Source organism: Panulirus ornatus, chromosome 15 (assembly GCF_036320965.1).
Source record: "Panulirus ornatus isolate Po-2019 chromosome 15, ASM3632096v1, whole genome shotgun sequence".
Lineage (NCBI taxonomy): Eukaryota > Metazoa > Arthropoda > Malacostraca > Decapoda > Palinuridae > Panulirus > Panulirus ornatus.
This window is the reverse complement of record NC_092238.1, coordinates 28480754-28502994: the sequence shown is the minus strand read 5'-3', so window position 1 is coordinate 28502994 and position 22241 is coordinate 28480754. Positions and strand designations below refer to the sequence as shown.

The 22241-nt window shown below is 38.4% G+C and overlaps 1 protein-coding gene across 1 annotated transcript in view; it reads left to right on the top strand.

Annotated features, from left to right (window-relative positions):
- The window catches only part of LOC139753805 (ran GTPase-activating protein 1-like), a 37758-nt gene that overhangs the window by 303 nt on the left and 15214 nt on the right, over window positions 1-22241 (top strand). Inside the window, exons 2-9 of the mRNA XM_071670685.1 lie at window positions 2069-2256; window positions 3971-4105; window positions 5141-5254; window positions 6437-6624; window positions 9384-9534; window positions 11258-11369; window positions 13087-13319; window positions 19754-19939. Coding sequence (XP_071526786.1) covers window positions 2069-2256; window positions 3971-4105; window positions 5141-5254; window positions 6437-6624; window positions 9384-9534; window positions 11258-11369; window positions 13087-13319; window positions 19754-19939 — 1307 coding nt within the window. The remainder of the gene's footprint in view (window positions 1-2068; window positions 2257-3970; window positions 4106-5140; window positions 5255-6436; window positions 6625-9383; window positions 9535-11257; window positions 11370-13086; window positions 13320-19753; window positions 19940-22241) is intronic.

Sequence of the window (22241 nt, the reverse complement as noted above, 5' to 3'; positions counted from 1 at the left end):
TTCATACTTAAGCTTTTGCTTTTTACCAGTGTGGGGAAACAGCTGTAGTTTCCTTCCACAACAACCACATTCTAAAGGTTTCATCCTAGAACAACCTCACACAAGAAGTTTTCAGTTGCCATGCTTGTCTAACTGAGGTTTCGCAACACTGCAACCTCGTTGGAGCTTTCTTTCCTTCTGGACATGAGGTTTTATGCCACGCAGTTTGAGGCTTGGCCAGGAATGGTTTAAGAAGGGGGAAGGATTTTGTAGTTATGGCGTTTTCTGATATTAAAGCCCCAACAGGCTACCATCGGCGTTAATTGCCGTTTATAATGCATCAGGTCAGGCATTAGAGACTGAATGATTACATTTTGCCATAGCAGTTTCATGCTCAGAGAATGAATTAAAAGCTGCAGAGTATGATTCGAAGCTTTATATTTGCAGTGTTGTAAACGGCAATACTGGTGAGGGCTATGAACTTCAGGGAAAATGTAGGGCTGATTTATGTATAATTAAGTTAAACTCGTGTTAAAGAACCATAACATATAAAAACTTCACCTGGTATTTCATAGTATCTAAACTACATATTAGGAATATGCCATCATTGTTGTGGTCAGCCATTGGGAATCAGAATAAGGTGGTATGGGTAACATTTTAGATATCGGAATATGTAGACTTAAAAGTAGATAAACATTTTTCAGAGATAATATAACCTATGAATACCTAATCTTAGCTGCCACTTTCGCCAGAATTTATCATATTATTGATATTATTTTGAGAAGTATATGAGTGTTATGGTTGCTGTATGCAGACTAATGCTGGACATCGTGTATTTTCGGCAGGAAGTTGGTTGTTATGTCTACAGTAATGATGTACTGGAATTTGAATTAGATGGTCAGAATTATGAAAGCCTAGCTGCTGAGAGTTGCCTTAATTTTCAATGATATAGGTAAAAAGGAGTTTGTGAATGAAATTTGGGACTCCCTTATCATGTTGATCAGTCTGCTAATGTTGTCCTTTACTTTGTTATATATATCTTGGTCCATTTCCACTGTAGATAAGAGATGAAGTAAGGCTGTTGATGGAATTAGGGTGGTAATAGAGTGATTGTGGTAGTGGAGGAAGGTTGGTGATAGAGTGAGGGTTGTGGTGGAGGAAAGATGGTATTGGGGCAAGGGTGGTGATGATATCATTTTCCTCAAATTTCTAATCATTGGTCAAAAGTTAGAGCGTAGATGATGACATGATGACAAAACCATGACATAATTCAGGAACAAAAATTGCTGCAGCATGAGGTTAGATGCCTCTCTGGATGTCTTACACATTTACTTGTTTTTAGTCTTTCCCTTTTTAATGCTAATCATTTACTTCCTCATATTTATATATTCATTTATAACCATCCATTCTTCTCCATCTGTGGATTAACAGTTGTTTTCCGAACCGTAATATTATCAGTTTAGGTTTTGCCAAGGTTTTCTGTACTTTTCTGCTCCTGTTAGAATTTCATTTGACATAAGTGAGTTGTAGATGATTTGCATGTCAGTGTTTAATATACCTTTGGTTAGAATGCTCATTCAGTAGATAACTTTTTTTAAGATCAGACTCATTGATTTTTTCCTTAAGATTATTGTTCTCATAAATTTCCATCCTACCTTACTTAGTCTTAAAAAAGATTCTGCTGGGAACGTTTCATATTGGTCCACATCTGCTGTATTCTGAATGTTTCCCTTAAACCTTGTTTCTCTATTTTTTGAGGATTATGTGTATGTCTAAAGTATTTTTATTGTAGTAATTCATTTTGTGTTGGGAGGTCTCATTTGATAAGCATTGTACCTTTAGATTATGATGTAATATCTGCTAGGGTTTTCGAATCGTAGTAGATGTTTAGGGTAGTAACTCTGTCTTAAAGGTATGTGGCCCAGCCTTTAGCCATCTTATGGGATTAGGGTTCAGGACCCCAATTTTGCAGAATCAGTTTCCACAAGTGATGCATGCTTGTATGCACTTGATCTCCTCCATATCAGTAGGAATGGAAATAATGATAATATACTGAGATATTTATTCTTAGTATTACTTTGCTTCGCAGTGAAGGAAGCAGCAGAAGCCATTTGCAGTAAAAAGGATTTAAGATGTTTAAGATTAGAAGCAAATACCCTTGGTGTAGAGGCAGCAAAGGTTATTGGGGATGCCCTTGCAGCTCATCCAGAATTTGAACGCGCACATTGGAAGGATCTTTTCACTGGACGATTGAAGACAGAAATTCCAGATGCGTTGGTAAGTTCACACTTGTCATTTCTAGGTTATGATTGCTCTTAGAGGGACATCATCTATTTAAGATATTTTGTGTGTTTCCAGAGGTTACTTGAATTCAAAGAGAGTTATTTATGAGGCTCTTGCAAAGCTCAGGAGTTGGCCATGTGCACTCGTCATAAAGTGTAATGATTATGCATATGCCTTTATGTGCAGAGTGAGCAGGGCATTTAAGCTGTAACTGCTCTGTGTCTTCATTGTGAGAGTTACATTGCAGCCTTGAAGTTTGGTCTTAGGATATGTTGAAATGACATTTGTTGCTTTGTAGTGATGGGTAATGTTGGGAGCATAGACGGGAAAGTGTGACTCACGGTTGACTGGGGAGTATGGCTTCTAATGGATATATGTCTAGTGCATCAGGGAGGGTGGTTGTTTAAGGCTTTAGATTATGATTTTTTGGTTACCATAACTTTTGAACTTTGTAAGAGTGGATGCCATAATCTTGCATGACATCATTAAAGATGCAGCATACATTTTGTTTTGAGCCACCTAATTGGACAATTTTAAGGCATTTGTGTGTATATCAGCCAAATGCTAGCGGGCTATAAGTATGGGCCACTTATGTAAAATTTAAGCACCATACTTACAGAATTTATTTATACTTGTGTACCATATGTTGTCAGGAAACAACAAATGCAGATATTATTATTGTGTAGTTTCTTTTATGTGGTCCCAACAGCTTCAAGGCTGTATTCCACTCAGGAACTGGGAAATAATGGATTCCAGTGAAGCAAGAAGGTCCACTGACAGTGATACTACCTTGTCAAAAGAAGACTTCTTGCTTTTGATGAAACCACTGATAGATGGAGTTCAGTAATGCCTAGATACAGATACTACATGATATATGGGATATAGCTGTATGACAGAGGTACCTCTAAATCACTATGGATTGCTGTTGTGGGTAAACTGCTGAATCCCTGCTTTTTACATTGTACAGTAAACCCTTCCCTTCAGTAGATTTGCTTGTTTGTTTACCACATTACACAAGGCTCATGAACACAAAATGTGCATTATACATGACAGCTAGAGACTGAGTGTGAATGAATGTAGCCTTTGTTGTCTTTGCCTAGCGCTACCTCGCATACATGCGGGGGGAGGGGGTTTTGATTTCATGTGTGGCTGGGTGGAGACGGGAATGAACAAGGGCAGACAGTGATCCCCCCCCCCCCCAAAAAAAAAAAAAAGGAACAGAGAAGGGGGCCAGGTGAGGATATTCCCTCAAAGGCCCAGTCCTCTGTTCTTAACGCTACCTCTCAAACGCGGGAAATGGCAAATAGTATGAAAGAAAGAAAGTATGAATTATGTACATGTGTATATATGTATATGTCGTGTGTGGACGTGTATGTATGTACATGTGTATGTGGGTGGGTTGGGCCATTCTTTTGTCTGTTTCCTTGCACTACCTTGCTAATGCGGGAGACAGCGACAAAGTATAATAAATATAGATAGATATATTGAAGCCCTCATTTGTTTCTGGCTTATTAGGGTAAGACCCCCAGGTCTCTGCACTGTTGCTGTGATTTAGGCCCATATTGAATTTTTTTTATTTTTTTCAGGTTTGGGGCATCCCTCTAGGAATTAAGAGTGATAGTGTTAATGTTGTTTTAGAAGTACATATAGGTGATAGAGTTGTAGAAAGTTAGATACATATGCTTATGTTACAATTGCATTCTTTCAGCGCCATCTCTTTTCTGGACTAATACGGGCTGGAGCAAAGTTAAAGGAGTTGGACTTGAGTGACAATGCCTTAGGACCAATTGGTGTGGAGGGGATGATCGAGTTTATGAGTTCTCCAGTGTGTTACTCCTTAGAGGTGGGTCGTAAAGTTTATATATTGCAATCTATTTTATGCCTTTTACTTTGTAGTTGTAAATGAGATTATAATGTTATTTTATGAGAATTGGAGTTTTAAATCTGGTCTTAATTCTTTACATGTATTTTATTTCTGATAACTGTTTCAAATTAGAGTGAAACTTTGTTAATTCGTACAAGTTAGGATAAGGTCTTAGCTTTATTGTAGACACTCACAAGTTCCTGGAAAGTGACCACATGATTTGATATTTTCAGGACTTAAAAAATAACTTGATAGGTTCCTAAACTATGCTGTCCAGCAGATTAAAGCTTAAGAAGTGAGTGAAAAATGATGTATTGAATACACAATACATTAACATAGTTGATGATAGAGATGGTATGGGTGTGGATGAAATTGTATGTGTAATACAGTTGAAAATGCAGGGAGAGGTGAATTGTGGAAGTATTTGAAACTACACTCAGTCAAAGAATTTTTTATAGGCAGGGATTTTTCAGATGAGAATGCCAGAGGAATGGTTTAGGATTGAATGATATGGTATTTTGTGTGTGAAAGTGATGTTGACAGAGACATTAGTATCTCTAAACAAATCAACATATGTACAGTAAAAAAGTAAGAAGTACTTTCATAAGTGTGCAAGTTTATATATTGACAAGCATTAAGGATGATTTTGTGTGATTTTAAGAGGTTGTATATTCTTAATCCTTGGGGATAGGGGAGAGAGAATACTTCCCACGTATTCCCTGCATGTCATAGAAGGCAACTAAAAGGGGAGGGAGCGGGGTTCTGGAAATCCTCCCCTCTCATTTTAATTTCCCAAAAGAAGGAACAGAGAAGGGAGCCAAGTGAGGATATTCCCTCAAAGGCTCAGCCCTCTGTTCTTAACGCTACCTCGCTAACGCAGGAAATGTTGATGTATGAAAAAAAAGATCTGTATTTGAGTTTAGCATTAATGTTTAGTATACAGGTCTATATACAGTGCGTTTATATATATTAGTTTAGTATCTTATAATCAGATGTAATCTCTCTCCCATTTAGGAGCTTCGTCTTAACAACATCGGATTGGGTATAAAAGGTGGTACTATGTTGGCCAAGTCACTAATGAAGTTAGTGGAAAATGCTAAGGCAGCAGGCACACCGCTCAAACTTAAGGTATGCAACACTGAACTCTTCTTTCTTATATTTTTTGATATTATATTATTATTTTGCTTTGTAACTGTCTCCCGCGTTAGTGAGGTAGCGCAAGGAAACAGATGAAAGAATGGCCCAACCCACACACATACATATGTATATACATACACGTCTACACACGCGAATATACATACCTATACATCTCAATGTATACATATATATACACACACATACATATATACACATGTACATAATTCATACTGTCTACCTTTATTCATTCCCATCGCATTGTTTCACCCCCTGATGCTCCTCTTACTAATCCTATGCCCCTTCCTATAATCCCTTTTTGAGTTGTCCAAAAATCACTTCCCTCTGGACAAGCAAGGCTTATGATCATGATGGCATCCATCTCTATGTACTGAAAGAGTGTGCCTCTGAACTTGCAACTGTGCTTGCTCATCTGCTCCATATATGTTTAAAAACCAGAACTTTTCTTCCCTCTTGGAAGCATGCATTGGTATATCCCATCCCTAAGAAGGGTGACTATTCTGACCCCTCTAACTATTTTCCATTTTGCTTTTGCATTTTCCATTTCCAAAGTCTTTGATTGCCTCCACAACTCCCATATCTTCAGACATCTTAAATCTCAGTCTTCTTTCTGATCACCAGTATGGTTTCCATAAGGGGAGATACACTTGTGATATTCTTTCCTTTCTCTCTAATGCCTGGTTATCATCCATGAAAGATTTTGATGAATCCTTTGTAGTTTCCCTGAACACATCTGTAGCTTTTGACAGGGTGTTGCATCACATCTTTAAGCTCTCCTCTTTTGGCTTCGGCATACAAAATCCATCCATGCATTTTTGTTGCCAATTCTCGATTTTTGAGCTTAATTAGATGATTTTGATTGAATGGGTTGCAGTATGCTGACATATTGTAATACACAATAGAATGCTGATGGAAAAAATATCCATGCAGTGACTTTTTATATTTTCTTTCTTTGCTTTATTTCTTACATTTCTATACATTTTTGCATTCCATCGTTACATCATGTAGCACTTTTAATATTTTTAATGCTTTTATAAGGTATCTGATACCAAATGTTTTGATATGTTTATTGGGTTTATGAAAATTAAATGGACATTCTTTACTAAAGATGAGCAATAAAGTCTATAGCTGGTGCATCAAATTTTTTTTTCACAGGTATTCATTGCGGGGCGGAATAGGCTAGAAGAGAAGGGTGCCAAAGTGTTTGCTAACTTCTTTAAGGCATTGGGAACCCTTGAAGAAGTAGTAATGCCACAGAATGGTATCTTTCATGAAGGTATTGCAGCACTGGCTGAAGCCTTCAGTGTGAATCCTAATCTGAGAATCATTAACCTTAATGATAAGTAAGTATTTCAACAGAAAACTGTCTCATCATTTTATGTATCATTTAGAATGGGAAGTCTATTTTGTGAATTGAAATCAGTAATTTAAGATTTTTTGTTGGTCAGTTTTGTTCATAAGAGTAATGGATGCAAAAATGAAAGTAAAAGTAAGTGATCTGTACATGATCAGTTTATCAAAATGTATGTTGGTTTGATAATATTGGAATACAGAAAGATATTTGAAATATAGAAAGCTGGTAAAGCTGAAGAGAAAGTAAACTGTTCATCCTGCATGATTCTTATGGTAGATAATGATTATTTGGCCATTGTTTCTAATGGCAGCACTTTTGAAGGAGAACAATAGGGTAGTTTTAGGGAATAATTATATTATCCAAAATTCTGTCTTCCACTGATCATTCTTGTTCATGGCTTCATTCATATTGGGATCTCAATAATAGGTTTTTTAGGCGGACTTAGATCTTACAGTCCTAAAAGGAAAATTCTTACATTTCTGTTTTATTTCTGAACTCGTACTCTTCCTGCATATGTAAAAAATTTTCTCTTCATTTATATTCTATTATCTTGGCAAATATCATGTAAGCTTTTGCCATCACTTGTTAGCTCTCCCTGCTGAAGCTCTTATGACCTTTCACCATTATTTGGTGTTTGTTGCCTGTTGTCATCGATCATCCATCATTCACTGTCCATCATCCATCCACTGCCTCTTTGAATCCTAGTTTTCTTCTCAGAAACTAATCAACCAGTATCTTGGAAAAATAATGGATGAATTTTTTATTTGGCCTTTTATTATTATTATATTTATTATACTTGATTGCACTTTCCTGCATCTGCGAGGTAGCACCAGGAAACAGACGAAGAACAGGCCATACGCTCATATACACAGATATATACATAAACGCCCATACACGTACATATACATACATATACATATCAAAATATGCACATATACACACACATACACAGATGTATACATATATTCACATGTTCATATATATACTTGCCTGCCTTCATCCACTACCGGTGCCACCCTGCCCCACAGGAAACAGCATTGCCACCCCTGTCTTCAGTGAGGTAGCGCCAGGAAAACTGACAAACATTCCACATTTGTTCACTCTTAGTCTCTACCTTTCATGTGTAATACACTGAAATCACAGCTGCCTATCCACATCCAGGCCCCACAGACCTTTCCATGGTTTACCCCATATATTTCACGTGCCCTGGTTCAGTTCATTAACAGCACGTTGACCTTGGTATACCACATTGTTCTAATTCACTCTGTTACTTGCACTACTCTCACCTTCTTGCATGTTCAGGCCCTGATTGCTCAAAATCATTTTCACTCCATCCTTCTACCTCCAATTTGGTCTCCTACTTCTCCTTGTTCCCTCCACCTTTGACACATATATTGTCTTTGTCAACCTTTGCTCATTTATTCTCTCCATATGTCCAAACCATTTCAACATACCCTCTTCTGCTCTCTCAATCACACTCTTTTTATTTCTACACATCTCTCTTACCTTTCATTACTTACTCGATCAAACCACCTTGCAACACGCATTGTCGTCAAACATTTCATTCCCAAAACATCCACCCTCCTCCATACAACCCTATCTATAGCCCATGCCTCGCAACCATATGATATTGTTGGAACTACTGTTCCTTCAGACATACCCGTTTTTGCTCTCCGAGATAATGTTCTCTCCTTTCACACATTCTTCACCACTCCCAGAACCTTCGCCCCCTCCCCACACTGTGACTCACTTCCGCTTCCATGGTTCACATTTGCTGCTGAGTCCACTCCCAGATATCTAAAACACTTCACTTCCTCCAATCTTTCTTCATTTAAAGTTACATTCCAACTAACTTGTCCCTCAACCCTACTGAACCTAATAATTACCTTGCTCATGTTCACATTTACTCTCTACTTTCTCATTTTAAACACTTTTCCAAATTCAGTCACCAACTTCTGCAGTTTCTCACTCGAATCAGCCACCAGTGCTGTATCATCGGTGAACAACAACTGACACTTCCCAGGCCCTCTCATCTTCAACAGACCTTGTTATTACATAAGTTTAGCTGTAAGTATTTGTTTGCACCCAGAGAAATATGGCAATTCGTGAAAAGATAAACAGTTGTGTTAGCATATGAGATAACAAATATCTCCATTGGAAAACAAGATAGAAAATTGTAACACAGTCATAATCTTATGGTAATATGAAACTTTGGTATGTTGGGTAGACAACTATGTATGGCTGCTTTTGAGTTAAAAAAATGATAAGGACTCCCAGTGAAAGAGATGATGTTTTATGGAGAAACATCATTCTGAATGCTTTTGCTTATATCATGATGATGATTTCATAGGTGATTTACTACTCTCACAGATAATTCAGAATTAGTATTAACCAATACTGCATCTTGTTTTTAAACAAGCTGATAGGTGTGTTAAAGGGGAACCTAAGGATCAGGTTGAATTAGTCAATGAATTTCTTCCCAATAGTCTCTTTCAGGGATGATAAAACACAGCTACTAGTTTGATTTCTGAAGTAGAAAAAATTTGCTCTAAGCTTTTTTAAGTTTATACATTTGTCAGTTAGTTTTCCCATTTGGATTAGACTTGAGTGTCAGAAGTTGATAGTATTTAATTTCTTATGAATGATTATCCAAGAATTTCAATAGAACGGTGCAGATCAGTAAGGTTTATTGATATCAGATAGATGGACTTTGTCTTTATCTAATACAGATTATGGTTTGTTTCCCAGCACTTTTACTCCTAAAGGGGCAAGTGCAATGGCAGACAAATTACCGTCTATGCAGAACCTTGAAGTGATAAATTTTGGTGACTGCCTCCTTAGAACTGCTGGAGCCAAGCATATTGCCAAAGCTCTGGCTTCAGGACATAGAAAACTGCAGGTACTGTGATTTGGTTTGACAATTGTATATACAAAATATTTGTAATCGGTAGTTCATACTAGAAATTGTAATATCTATGTATTCTTAGTTGTCTGGATTTAATAATTCAAATTGCATTTTCTTGTATACTAGTTTCAACTTTAGTGCTTTTGTATTTACCATAACTGTGGTAGTTCATTTTTGTTTTGTAGAAGAAACTTATGGCAGTCATATTGTTTCATGTGCTGGTCTAGAGTTCTTCATCAAAGGTTACTAGCAAAAGTAAAGTAACATTGTGTTGATAAGATTGTACTATTGTGGTTTCAGTGGACATGTATTGTGAAATGTGGAGTATTTTTGGAAGTGTTATTGTCACAAATGAATATGATTATTAGGGTTTTCATCTCTATTTTTTTTTTTTTCTATCTTGTAAAAGTGTCACAAAATATTACATTATGTGAGGGTGTAGATTATGTACAGGCCTCTTTGATTGATATCTCCACATAGACTGTATGGTGTATGGAAGAAATTTAGGCTGTAGCATTCAGTCACAATGCATGGGATGCTGCTACAAGCATGAATGGCTTTATATTTTAACTCATGGGAGAGTTTGCTGATAAAAGAGTTCTAACCATGTATTTACCTGCTTCAGTGAAGATGAAGAATGTCTCAGCTGATAACTACTACTTATCATTCTTTTTTCTTCATGCCTCACCCACACATTGACTACTGGCAGTCTGCCCACAAATACACAATCTCTCTTTGTTGTACATAACACTTGTCAACATTAAACTCACACATTTTATATCATCGTGGGATGTACTGCTTTTTTTATGTTTATTGTTTTATTTTTTTTTTTTTATTTATGGCATAGATTTGTAGTAAGTATGTGACTATTTAAACTGAAATGTTCTCAAATGTACTGCACTTTTATTGAATGCATCCAATCGAATAAAAGTAATATTTTTTAAAGTATCAAGAAGAACAATTTGATCTCATCCATCCTCTTTTCTCTGGCACATTTAAGATTTAGATGACCTTACAGTATGACTGCTATTAATACTTTTAAAGAGTGAGGAAGCTCTGGAAATTGTAGTATTGATTCATTATCATCATAGTAGGTTTCTGATAATAAAGTGATATGTTTTATTAAGATTGGAGCCTCTGAATATGATAGAGGAATTGCAGTGCTAGCCTCTTCCATGTTAATGAATATTCCACAGAACAGTGATGTTAGACCATTTGCCTATATGGCACTTTCCATCTCATTCAGGGTGTAATAATCAGGTGACTGTCATGAGTGTCCTTTGGAGAAAATCAGTATTAAAGCCCTGAGATGCCTTCAGTCAGCTGTTTGTTCATTTATTTATACAAGCTCTGCTCTTGATATCACTTGTCAGTCTCTCCATCAAAGTGTTATAGGAGTTTAGTACCAGTTTGAGGGAGGCTTTCTGTCAGTGATTTCATAAACATTTTACTGGTTATGTAGGAGCCTTCTAGTTATGTCGCCAAGTTAAACTTGATTTTTCATGGTTTAAACCTATTTTCTTGATTTGTACTGGTATGCATAGGATTAGTGTTACAGTGTTAGCAGAGAAAAATTATACTTATGAAACTTAAACCTGTTACTTTTACATGCATTAAGTAAATGAATTATTGTTAATTTTATCTAAAATCAGTATGCTTACAGTAAGAATGGTCACATATTTTTCTTACAATGACATCCTTACTCATTTAATTTCAGGAGCTACACATGGACAGCAATGAAATTGCAGTTGCAGGTGGCCTTGCTATTGCCCATAGCATGATAAACAAGGAAAATCTTGAGGTTCTTAATCTTGATTATAACCAGTTTGGTAAGTGGTGTAATTACTCAATCTTTCTCTTTCAATTGCCCTTGATATGGCAGATGCGTCTGTCATATATATGTTTCTCATCTTTAATGTTCAGGGTACAAATCATTAATCATCCACCTATTTTGCATCTTTTATGAATTCTTCCATTGTTAACATCATTGTATATCAACACATAACCTCCACCCTATTTATTCTTCTCTTTTCCTCAGCGTCTTGTTTCTGCTGAACCCTGATACGTATACTTTCCTTTTACATCATATCTTATATTTCATTTGTCTCATTTCCAAAAGTATGAATATTGATGGTTCCACAGTTTTTTGTAAGTAATACTTCTTCATGTCTTTGAATATTTCATTTTACAGTTTGAGTGTTCTTAGACTGGTCCTTGAGATTTACACAAGCAAATTTTTTTAATCGCCAGCTAGTTAGGCTTTCATGATTGCTCCATTACCATTGGCATACCAATAGGGCACAACATGGGAAAAGAAACATTTTTCCTGGGATCCCTTAAGTGATGTGACCTTTTCTTTTCTTTCATACCTGCTATCTTTTTCTTTTTCTTTCTTTCATACTATTTGCCATTTCCCGCGTTAGTGAGGTAGCGTTAAGACCAGAGGACTGGGCCTTTGAGGGAATATCCTCACCTGGCCCCCTTCTCTGTTCCTTTTTTTGGAAAAAAAAGAGACGGGAGGATTTCCAGCCACCCGCTCCCTCCCCTTTTAGTCGCCTTCTACGACACGCAGGGAATACATGGGAAGTATTCTTTCTCCCCTATCCCCAGGGATAACCTGCTAACTTTATTTCACCTTAATGAATTAGCACAAAGACCACATGACTGATCCTTACAGGAAAATCCTTATCTTTCATTCCTTTGTTCCTCTTATTTATTTATAAATCATGTAAGAGATATACAGATAGTATACTTCCTCTCTTATTCTCAGGGATATTGATGTGATATTTATTATATTTATCCCTGGGGATAGGGGATTAAGAATACTTCCCACGTATTCCCTGCGTGTCGTAGAAGGCGACTAAAAGGGGAGGGAGCGGGGGGGCTGGAAATCCTCCCCTCTTGTTTTTTTTTTTAATTTTCCAAAAGAAGGAACAGAGGGGGCCGGGTGAGGATATTCCAAAAAAGGCCCAGTCCTCTGTTCTTAGCGCTACCTCACTAACGCGGGAAATGGCGAATAGTTTAAAAGAAAAAAGAAAGAATTGATTATGTTATTATACTTGATCGCCGTCTCCCGCGTTAGTGAGGTAGCCCAAGGAAACAGATGAAGGAATGGGCCAGACCCACCCACATACACATGGGTATACATTAACGCCCACACACGCACATATACATACCTGTTCATTTCAACGTATACATACATATACATACACAGACATATACATATATACACATGTACATATTAGAGGCCACATTCATGGAAAATAATTCTGTGTTACTGTTTTGTTTGATATAAGGTTTTCCTTTATGTGTCTTTTAAGTATACAGCATCCTTTATCCATGTTGTGAACGTGATTACTCTTGTCTTCCTTTACATTAGATTCTGTAATTTTTTATTACTTTGTGTGAAAAAGTGGGTATGCTATGAAGTGAATAAGAAACATTTAGTAGATCTTGTTAGATGTTCAAAAAGTCTCAAGTATTATATCTTTTTCATCTTTGATGTAGAAACTGATGTTTTTGGCTTTTGTGGGTAAACCATTATAGGTGAAGAAGGGCGAGAGAGTCTTGTAATTGTGCTGCAAGATATTGATCGTTTAGAAGCTCTTGCTACTCTTGAAAATGATGAAGAACCTGACAGTGAAGAGGAAGAGGAGGATGAGGATGATGATGATGATGAAAGTGATGAAGCAGAGGAAGAAGAGGAAGAAATACAAGAGGTGGCTAATTCTGGTGTCAGCCCTCTTAAACAAACTCATGTTAAAGTACAGCCTGTAAAAGTGAGTAATTTACTTGAAATATGCAAATAGTTATGTCATTATAAATTTCTGTATTTTTTCTTTTATAGAAACTGATAACTATAAGCTTCCAAGAGAGCACTTGCTTAATGATGGATTACAGTGCTGTTTTGTCCTCAAAAATATGCTGTATCTCAGGACTCCCTTATTCCAACCTTTGTAAAACATGAGGCTAACTGTTGCTTGCTTACGGAAAGTATGTGACTATTCAGTAACCTACACAGAACCTATGACATCGCAGTGTAGAGTTGATGTGGTATGAAGCAGTTCTCTTGCTATGTTCAGCCAGGTGCAGTCCAGGTATGTGTGACATTGTGACATGTCATGTCTTGACTTCATTTTTAGCATTAAAACATGCTGATTCAGTATCCTTTTCCCGAGACATAAATTGTAAACACTTTTTTCTTTCTTGAGGAATAACATATCTAGAACCACCACAGGTACCAGCTTTCTCAATATGGCAGCAGTTTTCGATTTTGTTTGGCTGTGATTGGCCCCACAAATAACTTTCAAGTTTTTTATTTCATAATTGATCGCCATGTCCCACATCAGTGAGGTAGTGCCTGGGACAAACGAAGAAAGGCCACATCTGCTCACATTCATTCTCCCGCTGTCATTTGTAATGCACAGAAACCACAGTTTCATATCCACAGCCGGCCCCACTTAATTTTCCATAGTTTACTGCTGACACTTTACATACCCTAGTTCAGTCCAATGACAGTATGTTGACCATAGTATACCACATTGTTCCAATTTACTCCATCCCATTGTTCCAGTTTACTCTATTCCATGCACACCTTTCACCCTTTTGCATGTTCAGGACCCAATTGTTCAAAAAAATGTTCACGTCATCCTTGCATCTCCAATTTGATCTCCAAGTCCTGGTTGTTCCCTACACTTCTGATGCATATATCCTCTTTGTCAGCCTTTCCTCACTCATTCTCTCCTTATGTCCAAACCATTTTAGCACACCCTCCTCTACTCTCTCATCTATACTCATTTTATTACCACATATCTGTTACCCTTTCATTACTTGCTTATATTATGATACTCATGTATTATTGTGAGTGATTTTTACAAGTATTTCACAGTTGAGGTATTCTGTTTGGACCAGAGTTTTGATCATCAGGGACAATACTGAACTGTGTTCTTAGAAGTTAGGGTGCTGATCCATGCAGTTAAGAGGTTTGCCTCTCACTAGAATGGTCTACAGGTGGCTTCATCCACAGAGACCAACTTGTTACCCAGTGTCACCAGTTGAGGAGGCAAAAGTAGACCTTGAGGTCTAAGGCCCCATGCCTCAACCAGTTTACCAGTGATATGCTGTGGGTACCAGGTCAGAGGACTTTTATCCATAGGGAAATTTCAGGAAAAATATCATGATTGGGTGTAGTTGAAATAACCATGTTTTGTACAAATTAGATATCTTAGATACCTCATAGATTTGTACCTTTATGGAAATTCAACAAGATTATAGTCAGTACACAGAGCCCTTGCACTTGGTGTACTGCTTGATTTTCTTTGGCCCTTTCTTTGCTGCCTCATAAATATAGCTCTAACCATAGTGCCCTCATTTTGAATTCCCAGCTGATGTATGACTCTGCAGTTTATCCATATATGTCATTAGGAACCTAATGACACAGCTGGAAGAATCCATCAGATATTACTGTTAGCCATAAGTCATCAAAGAAATCATAACTGTGTTATCATGCTGGTAAGTGTCACTTATGGAGCAACTACTGCAGTCAATTTTACCACAAAGGAAATGGTTTCTTTTGTCTAATTGATTATATATTTAATGAAAATATGATTACTTTTCCTTTATTCATGTTAATATATTTAGTGTGTGGAATTGTTAAGAAATACATAGGTAATGGATAAAGAATATAAAAAAATGCGTGAAATATGAAAAAGATATGTAAATGTTATGTATGGGATGTGTGAATCACGCATGCTTAAAATCATAAAGTGTGTAATATGTGTAGCATATGTAAAGTGAGGTAACAGAAAAAACTTATAATTTTGAATTTGCACATGTTTGCTATTTCCTGCATGAGCAAGGTAGCATCAGGAACTGATGAATAAGTCCTAAAGGAAAAAAATTATCACTTGGTTTTCTCTGTTCCTTGCTTTGAAAAGTAATGCAAAAGGGGAAGGATTCCAGCCCTCCATTACCACCCCTCTTAGTCACCTTTTATTAGATGTTGGAGATACATGGGAATTAACCTTTTTCCACTTATCCCCATGGATAAATGATCATAATCATGTACTTACATAAATAATGAAGATCTTCCCTGCTAGTCAGGGCCTAGATCCATCAGTATAACACCTCCCATACCTTCCCACACCATTATAGAAGAAAGTACTCTACTGGCAGAAGCACTACTACTGCTTTTGTTTATATTTTATTCTATTCCCTTTCTCTTGTTCCCTCTCTGTATTAAAAACATTTATGTATATCTTACTATCGTTACCATCAGCACTTATGTGTCATTCTTTTAGTTCTGGAGGTTATTTTTGCTTTGTCGCTGTCTCCCGTGTTAGCGAGGTAGCGCAAGGAAACAGACGAAAGAATGGTCCAACCCGCCCACATACACATGTATATACATACATGTCCACCCATGCACAATATACATGCCTATACATCTCAATGTACACATATATATACACACACAGACATATACATATATACACATGTACATAATTCATACTGTCTGCCTTTATTTGTTCCCATCGCCACCTCACCACACATGGAATAACAACCCTCTCCCCCCTCATGTGTGTGAGGTAGCGCTAGGAAAAACACCAAAGGCCCCATTCGTTCACACTCAGTCTCTAGCTGTCATGTAATAATGCACCGAAACCACAGCTCCCTTTCCACATCCAGGCCCCACACACTGCATGGTTTACCCCAGACGCTTCACATGCCTTGGTTCAATCCATTGACAGCACGTCGACCCCGGTATACCACATCGTTCCAATTCACTCTATTCCTTGCACGCCTTTCACACTCCTGCATGTTCACGCCCCGATCACTCAAAATCTTTTTCACTCCATCTTTCCACCTCCAATTTGGTCTCCCACTTCTCCTCGTTCCCTCCACCTCTGACACATATATCCTCTTGGTCAATCTTTCCCCACTCATTCTCTCCATGTGACCAAACCATTTCAAAACACCCTCTTCTGCTCTCTCAACCACACTCTTTATTTCCACACATCTCTCTCACCCTTACATTACTTACTCGATCAAACCACCTCACACCACACATTGTCCTCAAACATCTCATTTCCAGCACATCCACCCTCCTGCGCACAACTTTATCCATAGCCCACGCCTCGCAACCATACAACATTGTTGGAACCACTATTCCTTCAAACATACCCATTTTTGCTTTCCAAGATAATGTTCTCGACTTCCAAACATTCTTCAAGGCTCCCAGAATTTTCGCCCCCTCCCCCACCCTATGATTCACTTCCGCTTCCATGGTTCCATCCGCTGCCAGATCCACTCCCAGATATCTGAAACACTTCACTTCCTCCAGCTTTTCTCCATTCAAACTTACCTCCCAATTGACTTGACCCTCAAACCTACTGTACCTATTAACCTTGCTCTTATTCACATTTACTCTTAACTTTCTTCTTTCACACACTTTACCAAACTCAGTCACCAGCTTCTTCAGTTTCTTACATGAATCAGCCACCAGCGCTGTATCATCAGCGAACAACAACTGACTCACTTCCCAAGCTCTCTCATCCACGGCAGACTTCATACTTGCCCCTCTTTCCAAAACTCTTGCATTCACCTCCCTATCAACCCCATCCATAAACAAATTAAATGACCATAGAGACATCACACACCCCTGCCGCAAACCTACATTCACTGAGAACCAATCACTTTCCTCTCTTCCTACACGTACACATGTCTTACATCCTCGATAGAAACTTTTCACTGCTTCTAACAACTTTCCTCCCACACCATATATTCTTAATACCTTCCACAGAGCATCTCTATCAACTTTATCATATGCCTTCTCCAGATCCATAAATGCTACATACAAATCCATTTGTTTTTCTAAGTATTTCTCGCATACATTCTTCAAAGCAAACACCTGATCCACACATCCTCTACCACTTCTGAAACCACACTGCTCTTCCCCAATCTGATGCTCTGTACATGCCTTCACCCTCTCAATTAATACCCTCCCATATAATTTACCAGGAATACTCAACAAACTTTTTTATTTATTTATTTTTTATTATACTTTGTCGCTGTCTCCCGCGTTTGCGAGGTAGCGCAAGGAAACAGACGAAAGAAATGGCCCAACCCCCCCCCATACACATGTATATACATACGTCCACACACGCAAATATACATACCTACACAGCTTTCCATGGTTTACCCCAGACGCTTCACATTCCTTGATTCAATCCACTGACAGCACGTCAACCCCGGTATACCACATCGCTCCAGTTCACTCTATTCCTTGCCCTCCTTTCACCCTCCTGCATGTTCAGGCCCTGATCACACAAAATCTTTTTCACTCCATCTTTCCACCTCCAATTTGGTCTCCCTCTTCTCCTCGTTCCCTCCACCTCCGACACATATATCCTCTTGGTCAATCTTTCCTCACTCATTCTCTGCATGTGCCCAAACCACTTCAAAACACCCTCTTCTGCTCTCTTAACCACGCTTTTTTTATTTCCACACATGTCTCTTACCCTTACGTTACTCACTCGATCAAACCACCTCACACCACACATTGTCCTCAAACATCTCATTTCCAGCACATCCATCCTCCTGCGCACAACTCTATCCATAGCCCATGCCTCGCAACCATACAACATTGTTGGAACCACTATTCCTTCAAACATACCCATTTTTGCTTTCCGAGATAATGTTCTCGACTTCCACACATTCTTCAAGGCCCCCAGAATTTTCGCCCCCTCCCCCACCCATTGATCCACTTCCGCTTCCATGGTTCCATCCGCTGCCAGATCCACTCCCAGATATCTAAAACACTTCACTTCCTCCAGTTTTTCTCCATTCAAACTCACCTCCCAATTGACTTGACCCTCAACCCTACTGTACCTAATAACCTTGCTCTTATTCACATTTACTCTTAACTGACTTCTTCCACACACTTTACCAAACTCAGTCACCAGCTTCTGCAGTTTCTCACATGAATCAGCCACCAGCGCTGTATCATCAGCGAACAACAACTGACTCACTTCCCAAGCTTTCTCATCCCCAACAGACTTCATACTTGCCCCTCTTTCCAAAACTCTTGCATTTACCTCCCTAACAACCCCATCCATAAACAAATTAAACAACCATGGAGACATCATACACCCCTGCCGCAAACCTACATTCACCGAGAACCAATCACTCTCCTCTCTTCCTACACGTACACATGCCTTACATCCTCGATAAAAACTTTTCACTGCTTCTAACAACTTTCCTCCCACACCATATATTCTTAATACCTTCCACAGAGCATCTCTGTCGACTCTATCATATGCCTTCTCCAGATCCATAAATGCTACATACAAATCCATTTGCTTTTCTAAGTATTTCTCACATACATTCTTCAAAACAAACACCTGATCCACACATCCTCTACCACTTCTGAAACCACACTGCTCTTCCCCAATCTGATGCTCTGTACATGCCTTCACCCTCTCAATCAATACCCTCCCATATAATTTACCAGGAATACTCAACAAACTTATACCTCTGTAATTTGAGCACTCACTCTTATCCCTTTTGCCTTTGTACAATGGCACTATGCAAGCATTCCGCCAATCCTCAGGCACCTCACCATGAATCATACATACATTTAATAAGCTTACCAACCAGTCAACAATACAGTCACCCCCTTTGGTAATAAATTCCGCTGCAATGCCATCCAAACCTGCTGCTTTGCCGGCTTTCATCTTCTGTAAAGCTTTTACTACCTCTTCTCTATTTACCAAATCATTTTCCCTAACCCTCTCACTTTGCACACCACCTCGACCAAGACATCCCACATCTGCCACTCTATCATCAAACACATTCAACAAACCTTCAAAATACTCACTCCATCTCCTTGTCACATCACCACTACTTGTTATCACCTCCCCATGTGCCCCTTCACTGAAGTTCCCATTTGCTCCCTTGTCTTATGCACTTTATTTACCTCCTTCCAAAACATCTTTTTATTCTCCCTGAAATTTAATGATACTCTCTCACCCCAACTCTCATTTGCCCTCTTTTTCACCTCTTGCACCTTTCTCTTGACCTCCTGCCTCTTTCTTTTATAAAATGGTTAGAAGGCCTGTGGAGTATATGTTTTTCGTAGTGGCTGGTTGACACAGGATTCATTGAAACCTTAAAAGTTTTGTTCTTAATGTGATAAAGTATTTTGTTTTGTCATCAGTGTACAGCAGCAGAATTTTATAAACAACCAACTGCAGGACGACTGTTAGGTTTGGGAAATTTGGGACCTTCACATTTTATGGAAGAAGCTAGAAGAATGGCAGATGGGTCAGATGAAGACTTTATATTCATCTGTTTTGGCTTCATAATGCGTATTGCATCTTTAGCAACAACTAATAGCAGTGAGGTAAGTTGAATTCTGATTGATTTTTGTATATGTGAATTTAATTAGATAAGTCAATCACAGTCTGGTGCGTATGTACCAATACAACAGGATGCCTCATGCAGGAACTGCTTTCATACCATGGTCTTGACTTATTTTGTAATGTAAGATGTCTTGAAGTACAGTGAAAAATTAATGACAAATTCAATAGCTGTCTTGATAGCATCAAGTGCTACCTGGGATGATATAATTGTTTTTGTATCAATGTGTATGATTTCTTCATTATACATTTAGGTTTCTATTTGTGTGTGTGTGTGTATGTGTGTGTGATTTTGCTTGGAGATCTTTTTGTGATTATCCCTGGGGATAGGGGAAGATGAATACTCCTTATAAATCTTATGCTTGTCTGGGTCACAGATGATTAAGAGGGGGAGGACCAAGAAGCAGGTTGTTGGAAATTCTCCCTACCAGTATTACCTTCCAAATAAAGAGAAGATACTTCACTTGTGTGAGAATTTGTGAATATGTATGAAAGAATTTAACAAGATAATTATGAAGTGATTTTTGTAGGCTATATCTGAGGCTAGATTTGGAATTTGAAGAATGGTTACACAATGAATATATAAAGGGAAGTTGATCCCCATGTCATACTATTTCTTTCCCAAATATGTCTGGTGGCATGTCTGTTCCAGGGAGTGGTGTTCATGCCTTTTTGTCAGACTATGAGGGAAGGATAATGGATTTCAGTTCTGCAAAATTAATGAAAGAAAAGATCTTGAAGAGAGTAGATGTAAGATCAAAGTTTTTCAATAGTTAGATAGATAAAGATTAATGATTTGGTAAGCATTATATGAAGGTAAAGGGGATAAAAGTGAATGTTCAAACTAGAGGCATAAGCTTGTTGAGTATACCTAGAAAATTGTAGGAGAGGGTATTGATTGAGAAGGTGAAGGCATATGCAGAGCATCAGATTTGGGAGGAGCAGTGTGGTTTCAGAAGTGGTAGAGGATGGGTGGATCAGATGTTTGCTTTGAAGAATGTATGTGAGAAGTACTTAGAAAAGCAGATGTATTTATTTGTGGCATTAATGGGTCTGGAGATGGCAAATGATAGGGTTGATAGAGATGCTTTATGGAAGGTCTTAGGAATATATGGTGTTGGAGGAAAGCTGCTAGAAACAGTGAGAAGTTTTTATCAAGGGTGTAAGGCATGTGTACGAGTAGGAAGAGAGGAGGTTGATCTGTTTACAGTGTAGGTCAGTCTGTAGCAAGGGTGTGTGATGTTGCAATGGATGTTTAATTTGTTTTTGGAAGGGGTGTTTAGGGAGGTAAATGCAAGAGTTTGGCAGAGAGGGGCAAGCATGCTTCCTGTTGGGAATGAGAGAGCCTAGAAAGCGAGTCAGTTGTTTGCTGATGATACAGCACTGGTAGCTGATTTGAGAAAGAAACTGCTGAAGTTTGTGACTGAGTTTAGATAAGTGTGTGAAAGGAGAAAGTTGAGAGTAAACGTAAATATAAGCAAGGTTATTAGATTCAGTAGGGTTGAGGGACAAGTTGGTTGGGATGTAAGTTTGAATGGAGAAAAATTGGGGGAAGTGGGAGAGGATTTGGCAGAGAATGGAACCATGGAAGTGGAAGTAAGTCATAGGGTGGTGGAGGAGGCAAAGGTTCTGGAGCACTGAAGAATGTTTGGAAAGAGAGAACATTATCTCAGAGAGAGAGCAAAATTGTGTAGTAGTAGTTCCAACAGTATTATATGGTTGTGAGGCTTGGACAATAGGTAGGGTTGTGCGGAGGAGGATGGATGTGTTGGAAATGAAATGTTTGGGGACAATATGTTGTTTGATTGAGTAAATGATGAAAGAGAAAGAGAGAAGTGTGGTAATAAAATTTGTTTGGTTGAGAGAGCAGAAGAGTGTGTGTTGAAATGGTTTGGACATATGGAGAGAATAAGCGAGGAAAAGTTGACATGATATATATGTCAGAAGTGGAGGGAACAAGGAGAAGTGGGAGACCAAATTGGAGGCGGAAGGATGGAGTGAAAAAGATATTGAGCGATTGGGGCCTAAACATGCAGGAGGATGAAAGGTGTGCACAGAATAGAGTGAATTAGAATGATATGGTATATTGGGGTCGACCTGCTGTCATTAGACTAAACTAGGGCATGTAACATGTTTGGGGTAGACCATGGAAAGGTCTGTAGGGCCTAGATGTGGATGCTAGCAGATATGGCCTTTCTCTGTGCATTTTGTGGCACTACCTGTCTGTCGCAGGGGGTGGCATTGCTGTTTCCTGTGGGGTAGGGTGGCGCTGAGAAATGGGTAAAG